This window comes from Otolemur garnettii, unplaced genomic scaffold (assembly GCF_000181295.1).
Source record: "Otolemur garnettii isolate 467f Iridium unplaced genomic scaffold, OtoGar3 scaffold00052, whole genome shotgun sequence".
NCBI classification, from domain to species: Eukaryota; Metazoa; Chordata; class Mammalia; order Primates; family Galagidae; genus Otolemur; species Otolemur garnettii.
In genome coordinates this window covers 4,171,438-4,181,380 of record NW_003852447.1, presented here as the reverse complement: position 1 = coordinate 4,181,380, position 9,943 = coordinate 4,171,438, and the positions used below count along the sequence as shown (strand labels likewise).

The following is a 9,943-nucleotide window of genomic DNA, read 5'->3' as shown; positions in this document are numbered from 1 at the left end:
TCCTTTGAGACCCGACAACCAAACAGCTCGTGACTAATGGGCAGGTAGTGGGTCCAGTGATCTAGTGTTTAAGGGAGACAGCAAGAGATTTCACCATGCTACTCAGAACACGAAATATGAACTGTATGGGCTGTATTTCTAGGATTTTCCATTGAATATTTTCAGGCATCCATTAACTGTGTGGGCCATGGACACCGTGGAAAATGAAACCAGGGACAAGGGGGACTGCAGTGTGGTGCGGCTACTCCCAGTCGGCCAGGGTGGGTCCCCACAGCTGCCCTGGGAGGACACGGCCAGCACCTTCTGCCCTGCCTCCCAGTTCTCTTCGGAGCAGCTGAGGGATAAGCCAAATCTGTGTTGTGTCTTTGGCCCCGAACTCACTACTTCTCAGCATTCACGTAGCTTCTTCATGTCTCCAAAGCACAGTACCAATGTTTATTAACACCCACTATGAGGTAGGTCGGCGTGTCCTTCTTAGCAGAGCACTAAGGCGGAGGTCAGGGCAAGCACCCTACCTGAGCCGTGGGGCAGCGGCTTAAAGCTAAAAGGCCCACCCGAATCAGAAGCTTGGGCTCTGGGCTTGCGTTCACCCACTGGTGAGGGTCACACAAAGGATAAAACACACAGTTCTCTCTCAGCCAACAAGAAAATCATCAGTTCACATGGCACTGGGAAGTGTCCCTTAAAGGGACAAAGCAGTAACTGTCATGCCCGAGAGGCTAGAAAAGTTTGACAGGCAAAGGGACTCAGACCAGGCAGTCGCAATGGTTTGGTAAAATGGAAACAAACTAGGAACTGATCCAAGGGGTGACCAGCCCAGATGCCTGCGGTTCCCAGATGAGAGAAAAATGAGACAAGTGGAAAAGATCCAACCTCTTGATCTAACTTTGGACCAGGTATGACAATTATGTACACTAAGGATATGGCAGGGCCAGGGTATCTGTAATGTTAAGGATTGCTGGCCCAGCGTCCTGTCTGTACACCAGCTTTTATCTCAAATATTCTACTACCCCACTTGCCCCTACCTCCCATAAGTGCTGTTCCTTAGAGCAGACCTCTTTCCCTTTAGGGACCCATCTATTCACCAGCATGACACCACCAAGTGGCTCAATAGCCAACTTCTCTCAGTCAACTAGCTGAACCAGGATGGAATCCAGGAACACCCAGCTTCTCCACTTTGGAAGAGCCCTGTAACCTGCCTCTGTCTGGTTCCATCTTCTGTGAAGTAGGCACAGAGGAGCAGTTTGTTTTTTTGCAAAGAGATAGGGGACCTTTGTCCATATGCCTTTTTTTTTTGAGACCTGTTACCCTCAGTACAGTGCCGTGACGTCACAACTCACAGCAACCTTAAACCCTTGGGCTCAAGTGATTCTCCTGCCTCAGCCTCCCAAATAGCTGGGACTACAGGGACCCACCACAATGCCTGGCTATTTTTTTGTTGTTGTCATTGTTGTTTAGCTGGCCCTGGCCGGGTTCGAACCTGCCAGCCCTGGTGTATGTGGCCAGTGCCTTAACCACTGAGCTACAGGCACTGAGCCTCCATATGCCCTTTTAAAAGAAAGACAAAAACTAAGACCTGCACTGGAAAGCATGGTTTGGGAGTAGATTTATTGCAGCTACTCCACATTTTAGAGAGTGACACAATGACCACATGGTTAAAAACTGTCAATGTTATCGCTGTTTATTTTTACAGTAATTGGTTTAGTCTACAAGTTTAAGGCAAACATACTAATAATGCAATTGCTTTGCTTCAGAAATCATAGAGATTACATAAAGTCTGTCCCAAAACATCTAGGAAATATTCATTAATCAAAAATAAGTCTGGTTAGAATGCTTTACCAGGATACATGAATGAACTAAGGTAGTATACTATGCCTTTTAAAAACAAAGTAACCAAAGTAAAAAGAAAAAACAAAAACAAAACCCCCAAACTCAAGAAAGGTATTTTTTATCTTATTTGAATGATGCACTTTGAAAGGGTTAAACTTCAGAAATTATTTTAAAGGTAAATAAGATTGGCAGCCAGAAGGAATACCATTCATAACATAAACACAGTTACAGAGGCTACTCTGGAAAAGAAGGAACTTTGGACTTCTGAGTAGGCCAGTGATGGACGGCAATCTAGGACCAAAGCGCTGCTCCCCACATAGACCAGCATTGCCTGTGCACAGCGCCACACCACTGTTGCTCAGAAAAGAGCAAGACTCTCTTGTCAGCTGTTTTTTGTTTCCAGTGAGCACAAAGGCCTAAATTATGAAAAAAAAAAAAAAGTTTTGAAGGAAGGCAGCCCTTTGTAACAGGAAGGCGGACAGTGGCTTATGTGTCTCCATTTAACACTGCCAGACAGTTCTGCAGCAACTGTAGGTTACCCTGAAAAAGAAGGGAAAGTATAGGATGAATGTCTTGAGTAGGCCTGAAAGAGGCCTACTAAAAATATATGGTATAAGCAACCACATAACTTTAAGTGTGTACGCTATCAGAATGTCAAGAGTAGACACTCATTAGATACACATAAGGCTAAAAGACGGTTAAGTACGTAATTTGGGTCCTATACAATGACAAATACAATATTTCTACATACCAGATTCTGCAGTATATAATTTTCTGTCTAGACTGTTACAAGTGTTTTGTATTAATTGACAGGTTCTAGTAAGGATAAAACATGTTCTCTATGTCCAGGTTGAACTTAAGAAAAGTTTCTGATTGTGTGACGGGCTCCTACCCCTTTTTAGCTACTAAAATACATAGATGTATAGAAGCTTTAATAAAAATAGTAAGATTACATATAAAAATATCCTGTAAAATTCACAGGTAAGTAACCATTTGCAGAACACATGAATGTTCATCGAAATTTAGAGCCACACATAAAGGCAAATACCTTTAGATTACATTTATATGCAAAAGGGAGAGAGCTCCTTATTACAGTAGAAAGTCGGCTTGGCGCCCATATCTCAATGGTTAGGGTGCCAGGCATATACACCAGGGCTGGCAAGTTCAAACCCAACCCAGACCTGCTACACAACAATGACAACAACAACAAAAAACAGCCGGGTGTTGGCTCAGTGCCCGTAGTAGCATAGTGGTTACAGTGCCAGCCACATACACTGAAGGTGGTAGGTTCAAACCCAGCCCGGGCCAGCTAACCAACAATGACAACTGCAACAACAATAACAAAAAATTAGCTGGGCATTGTGGCCATCACCTGTAGTCCCAGCTACTTGGGAGGCTGAGGCAAGAGAATCACTTAAGCCCAAGAGTTGGAGGTTGCTGTGAGCTATGACATCACAGCACTCTACTGAGGGCGACATAATGAGACTCTATCTCAATAAATAAATAAATAAATGATGGAATTAGAAAATCAACATTTGGTAACCATCATAACTGTAACTGATGCAGGCAAGAATCATCAATGGATGCTAAAATCAGTGTGGAGCTGTATTGCCAAACCGGAAGCCATTCACTATTGAAGTCTTAAAGATCCATCTACTAAAACTGAATCAAGTTCCTTAGTGGCAGGGCAGCATCTATGACTCAGTGGGTAGGATGCCAGCCCCATATACCGAGGGTGGTGGGTTCAAACCCTGCCCCAGCCAAACTCCAACAAAAAATAGCCGGGCACTGTGGCAGGCACCTGTAGTCCCAGCTACTCGGGAGCCTGAGGCAAAAGAATCACCTAAGCCCAGGAGTTGGAGGTTGCTGTGAGCTGTGATGCCACAGCACTCTACCAAAGGTGATAGAGACTCTGTCTCCTGGAAAAAAAAAAAAATGTTCCTTAGTGGCACTACCCACATCTCAGGTGTTCCAAAGCCACATCGCTATGACACCAAGCAGGGCTGACTACAGAGCATTTTCCTTGTTGCACAAACTTCTGGAAAGCACTGGTTAGGTATGAGATATTTGCACAGTCCCAAAGTATCTCCCCACAGAATACTTTTTACTTCCAAAGTGTAAAAAAGGAACTTTGCAACTGAGAATCTGCAGTTAACACTTATCATCAAGGCAACTCATCCAGGGCATGGGCTTCCTGATGTGATGCAAAGAGAATGTGGTGTTCTGCCAAAAACTCACAGCCAAATCCAGTCATCAGGGAACCTCAAACAAACCCAAATTGAGGGACATTCTATACACAGAATTGACATTCTCAAAAATGTCAATGTTTTTAAATGCACTGACTCAGGAACTTCTCTAGATTAGTCTAAAAAGATACGTGCCCTAAATGCAGTATGTTATCTTCTATTTCCTCTTGCCACCAAGGATATTACTGGGACAACTGGCAAAATGAGAATAAGGTCTGAGGATTAAATAATGGTACTTTATCAACATTAATAAATGTTGGGCTGGTTTTTTTTTGGGGGGGGGGGAGACTGAGTCTAAGCTCTGTCACACCAACAAGAGTGCCGCATCATCTGCCTAGCTTCCTGCAACCTCATATTCATGGGCTCTAGTGATCCTTCTGCCTCAGCCTCCCAAATAGCTGGGACTACAATCACGAGCCACTATTTCTGGCTAATTTTTTCTAGTTTTTTGGTAGAGACAGGGGTCTTGCTCTTGCTCAGGCTGGTCTAAAACTTATGAGCTCAGGTGATCCTCCTCCCTCGGGCTCCCAGAGCACTAGGATTGCGGTGTGAGCCTCTGCTTCCGGCCTTGTGGTCCTTTTTATTTTTTATTTTTGGAGACGGAGTGTCATTGCCTGTGGTACAGTTCTGTGGCATCATAGCTCAAAGCAACCTCAAACTCTTGGGCTTAAGCAATTCTCTTGCCTCAGGTGCCCACCACAATGCCTGGCTATTTTTAGAAGCAAGGTCTTGCTCTTGCTTAGGCTGGTCTCAAACCTGTGAGCTTAGGCAATCCATCTGCCTCGGCCTCCCATAGTGCTAAGATTATAGGAGTGAGCCACCTTGCCCAGCCCCAGAAACATTATTTTATTTTATTTATGTTGCCCTCGGCACAGTGCCATGGTGTCACAGCTCACAGCAACCTCAAACTCTTAGGCTTAAGCAATACTCTTGTCTCAGCCTCCCAAGTAGCTGGGACTACAGCTGCTCGCCATAGCCCCTGGCCATTTTTTTCATTGTGGTTGTCGTCATTTAGCAAGCCCAAGTTGGATTTGAACCTGCCAGCCCCAGTGTATGTGGCCAGTGCCATAACCACTGACCTATAGGCACTGAGCCAAAAGCATGATTTTAAAAATTAAATGTGTGGGCGGTGCCTGTGGCTCAGTGAGTAGGGTGCTGGCCCCATATGCTGAGGGTGGTGGGTTTGAACCTGGCCCCGGCCAAACTGCAACAACAAAAAAAAATTGCCAGAAATTGTGGCGGGCACCTGTAGTCTCAGCTACTCGGGAGGCTGAGGCAAGAGAATCGCCTAAGCCCAGGAGTTGGACGTTGCTGTGAGCTGGAATGCCACAGCACTCTACTGAGGGTGACAAAGTGAGACTCTGTCTCAAAAACAAAAAAAAGTTCATCTTCGTCACCTAATGTGCATGATGCAATGGTACATTTCAAAACTATTAAGAAAGGAGTATAATTGTGATAGATGTGTTACTTAGTTCAATGTAAGCGTTTCACATTGTATATCAAATCAGTACACTGAATACCATAAATGCATCAATGTACACAGTGATGATTTAATAAAAAATAAAGAAATAAATAAAATAAAAGTTCATCTTGGCTCAGCGCCTGTAGCACAATGGTTATAGCACCAGCCACATACACTGAGGTTGGTGGGTTTGAGCCCAGCCTGGGCCAGCTAAAACAATGACAACTGCAACAGGCATTGTGGCACATGCCTGTAGTCCCAGCTACTTGGGAGGCTGAGGCAAGAGAATCACTTAAGCCCAAGAGTTGGAGGTTGCTGTGAGCTGTGACACACAGCACTCTATTGAGGGTGACACAGACTGTATCTCAAAAAAAAAAAAAAAAGTTCATCTTAATTTCTTTTATAGTGGGTCAGCACCTGTAGCTCAGTGGCTAGGGCACCAGCCACATGCATTGGAGCCGGCAGGTTCAAATCCAGCCTAGGCCAACTACAACCCAAAAATAGCCAGGCATTGTGGCGGGCACTTGTAGTTCTAGCTACTTGGGAGACTAAGGTTTTTGGTTTTTTTTTGTCTAAAAAACAAAAAATTTCTTTTATACTTAGTTTTGGAAATTTTGAATACATTTTTGATTTTTAACTCAGAGAGTAGCAAGCAATAAATAAATTTATAATGAGATTTTAATTAAGAAAGGTTTTTTAAACAAGTAGTCAAAAAATGACACTGTTTTCCATATTGGGTACTAGATTATTTCATAGCTGACCATTACAGAAATTGGAGATAATATTCTCACTTAAATGATCTCTAAAATCCCTCTCAATTCTAAGATTCTCTTTTGTTAGTATTACCCTAAGGTTTGGGCAAAGTATTAAATACAAGAAAGGGTTGAATTTTAGGTGTACAAATACTGTAAAAAAGATAAGAGGACCAGGTACAGTGACTCTTAAAAAACAGAAGGATATTTATTAACTAAATCCAACTATTTTTAGGCAGTGAAATAATGTAGGAAAAGGTAGTTCCAGTTCAGGAATAGTTCTTACAGTATTCCTGTAGACAGTAACTGTTCTGGAAGGATTATCAATTTCATAAATGATTAATTTCCTAATAATATCATTTAAGTTGCTAAATCTTTGATATAACATTACCTTAGCATGCTTCAGTTCCAACTCTGCCAGTTCTACTAAATTTTTTCTGAAGGCAGCAACTCTTCTTGTCTTAAAATCTATAAGTTCTGTGAACAAAAGAAATCAGGGTTAACTATGTAATTTAATTTACACAACAGTCATAAAGCATACCTAAATGTTAGTAACAACAGTACCTTGTTTTGCAGATTCAGATATTTTTTCAAATTTCTGACAACATAATTGTTGGGAAGTTTCAGCCTGCAGAACATCTTTATTTTTCGCTCTTGCTTTATCTAGTGCTTTATTAGCATTTTCATAATCCACCAGTGACCTAGACCTCCGGTAGAGGAGATCCTGTAAGACAAAATGCTTCACAGTAAATGATGCTGGAAGTTTTCTGGTAGTGTTGTTCCACCCACACCAGGGGGACTTCCTGGGGGGGGGGGGGGGGGCAGGAGAGACACAGGGTCTCAATCTGTCACCCATGGATGGAGTACAATGGTGCAATCATAGCTCAATGCAACCTTCAACTGCCAGGCTCAGCAATCCTCCTGCCTTGGCCCCCTAAAGAAATGGCTTTTCAGCTCGGCACCTGTGGCTCAATTGGCTAAGACACCAGCCACATACACCTGAGCTGGCGGGTTCGAATCCAGCCTGGCCTGCCAAACTACAATGACGGCTGCAACCAAAAATAGCTGGGCATTGTGGCGGGCACCTGTAGTCCCAGCTACTTGGGAGGCAGAGGCAGGAGACTCGCTTGAGCCCAGGAGTTGGAGGTTGCTGTGAGCTGTGATGCCACAGCACTCTACCTAGGGCAACACCTTGAGGCTCTGTCTCAAAAAAAAGAAATGACTTTTGGGCTCGGCACCCATAGCACAGTGGTTACAGCGCCAGCCACATACACTGAGGTTGGCGGGTTTGAGCCTAGCCCGGGCCAGCTAAATAACAATGACAACTAAAACAAAAAAATAGCTGGGCATTGTGGCGGGCACCTGTAGTCCCAGCCTTGGGAGGCTCAGGCAAGATAATCCCTTAAACCCAAATATTTGAGGTTACCATGAGCTGTGACGCCATGGCATTCTAGCAAGGGTGACATACTAAGACTGTTTCAAAAAAAAAAAAAAAAAAATCAAAGAGGAATGGCTTTTGGGGATGGGCAGGGTGGCTCATGTCTATAATCCTAGCACTCTGCGAGACTGAGGTGGGCAGATTGCCTGAGCTTAGAATTTCAAGACCAGCGTGAGCCAGAGTAAGACCCCGTCTCTAAAAATAGCCTGGTATTATGTCAGGCACCTATAGTCCCAGCTACTTGAGGCTAAGGCAAGAGAATTGCTTGAGCCCAAGAGTTTGAGGTTGCTATGAGCTATAACACTATAGCACTCTACTGAGGGTGGCAAAATAACACACTGTCTCAAAAAAGGAAAGAAAAAAAGATAAGATTTTTGGCTTTTCCTAAAATAGCTCATTTTACAAAACAGCAAACAATAAAGTTACCTTAGCAGCTTGAGATTCTCTTAAGTAATATTTTAAAAGGTCAGAAAGTTTGAGGTCCTCATCAGCAGACACCCGTGCTTCTATTTTCTGAAAAAAGGGGGGAAAATGGAGTATTTAATCAGCAATCATTCTGCTCTCAGTGTATTCCTTCTTAGTAAGTTCTGTAAGAAAATGGAAATTATAAATAACTACAGTATCCATTATCCATTCCTATTTCCTCTAGGTAGTCTTGCCTCTTCCTTCTTACTGTTATTTTTCTTTGCAATTTTTTTTTTTTTTTTGAGACAGAGTCTCACTGTGGCACCCTCGGTAGAATGCCATGGCGTCATAGCTCACAGCAACCTCCAACTCTTGGGCTTAAGCGATTCTCTTGCCTCAGCCTCCCAAATAGCTGGGACTACAGATGCCCGCCACAAAGCCTGGCTATGTTTTGTTGCAGTTGTCATTACTGTTTTAGCTGGCCAGTGCTGGGTTCAAACCCGCTAGCTTTGGTGTATGTGGCTGGCACCATAACCACTGTGCTAGGAACACCAAATCATGCAATTCTGACAAACAGAAAAAATTGATTAGTACAAATGAGATTTGTAAATTTATAGAAAGAATGTGTATATATTTCATTGTAGTACTTGGCTATAATGAGTTCCAATATCGTCTTTGAGCTCCACTAATATTTCCTCCGTATTCATTTCAATTACAATTAATATGTACACATGATTTTTTTTTTTTAGAGACAGAGTCTCACTTTGTCACCCTCAGTAGAGTGCAACCTCCAGCTTTTGGGCTTAGCCAATTCTCTTGCCTCAGCGTCCTGAGTACCTGGGACTACAGGCACCTGTCACAACGCCCGGCTATTTTTTTTGTTGCAGTTTGGCTGGGGCCAGGTTCAAACCTGCCACCCTCAGTATATGGGGCTGGTGCCCTACTCACTGAGCCACAGGCGCCACCCTACACATGATTTTTTTTGAGACAAAGTCTCACTTTGTTGCCTTTAGTAGTACTATGGCATCATAGCTCACAGCGTAGCTCACTTGGCTCAAGTGATCCTCTTGCCTCAGCCTCCCAAGTAGCTGGGACTACAGGTGGCCATTACAGTGCCTGGCTATTTTTAGAGACGAGGTCTCACTCTGGCTCAGGCTAAACTCCTGAGCTCAGACAATCCACCCATTTTGGCCTCCCAGAGTGTTGGGATTACAGGTGTGAGCGATCATGCCTGGCCAACACACGATTTTAAAGTAATAAAGGCTGGCAATGGTAGATTAGGTAATTCCAACCAATCCTCCTGCTGAAGAAAACTAGAGAACTTAGTCAAAGCATTAATGACAAGTGGCTGAAGACACTAGAGAGTGATAAACAGATGTGGTAAGGCTGAGCTGGGATGGATGGGTTAAGTAGCCATGTGAGACTAAAAAGATGAGAGTTCTTTTTTCTTTTTTTTTTTTAAGAGACAGTCTCATTTTATTGCCCTTAGTAGAATACCATGGCATCACAAAGCTCACAGCAACCTCCAACTCCCAGGCTTAAGTGATTCTCTTGCTTCAGCCTCCTAAGTAGCTGGGACTACAGGTCCCCTACCCACTGAGCCACAGGCGCTGCCCAAGATGAGAGTTCTTTAGTATGGAGAGACAAAGGGTAAGATGTGGCTTATTAACCAAACACAGTAAGAGATAAACTACACTACGAAACACCATTTATAAGACATTTGGGAAGATCTGTATATTGGTTATTTGATGACATTAAGAGTGAATCATGGCTCGGCGCCTATAGCTCAACCGGCTAAGGCGCCAGCCAC

The 9,943-nt window shown here is 43.5% G+C and overlaps 1 protein-coding gene across 2 annotated transcripts in view; it reads right to left on the bottom strand.

Moving 5' to 3' along the window:
* Positions 1-1,665: 1,665 nt before the first annotated feature.
* Positions 1,666-9,943, bottom strand: part of SNX6 (sorting nexin 6) — a 60,655-nt gene continuing 52,377 nt past the window's right edge. For both annotated transcript variants that reach the window (XM_003791977.3, XM_012806457.2), the window contains 4 exons: positions 8,155-8,241; positions 6,855-7,014; positions 6,682-6,767; positions 1,666-2,370 (listed from right to left, as the gene is read on the bottom strand). In XM_003791977.3, coding sequence (XP_003792025.1) covers positions 2,317-2,370; positions 6,682-6,767; positions 6,855-7,014; positions 8,155-8,241 — 387 coding nt within the window. In that variant the 3' untranslated portion in view covers positions 1,666-2,316. The remainder of the gene's footprint in view (positions 2,371-6,681; positions 6,768-6,854; positions 7,015-8,154; positions 8,242-9,943) is intronic.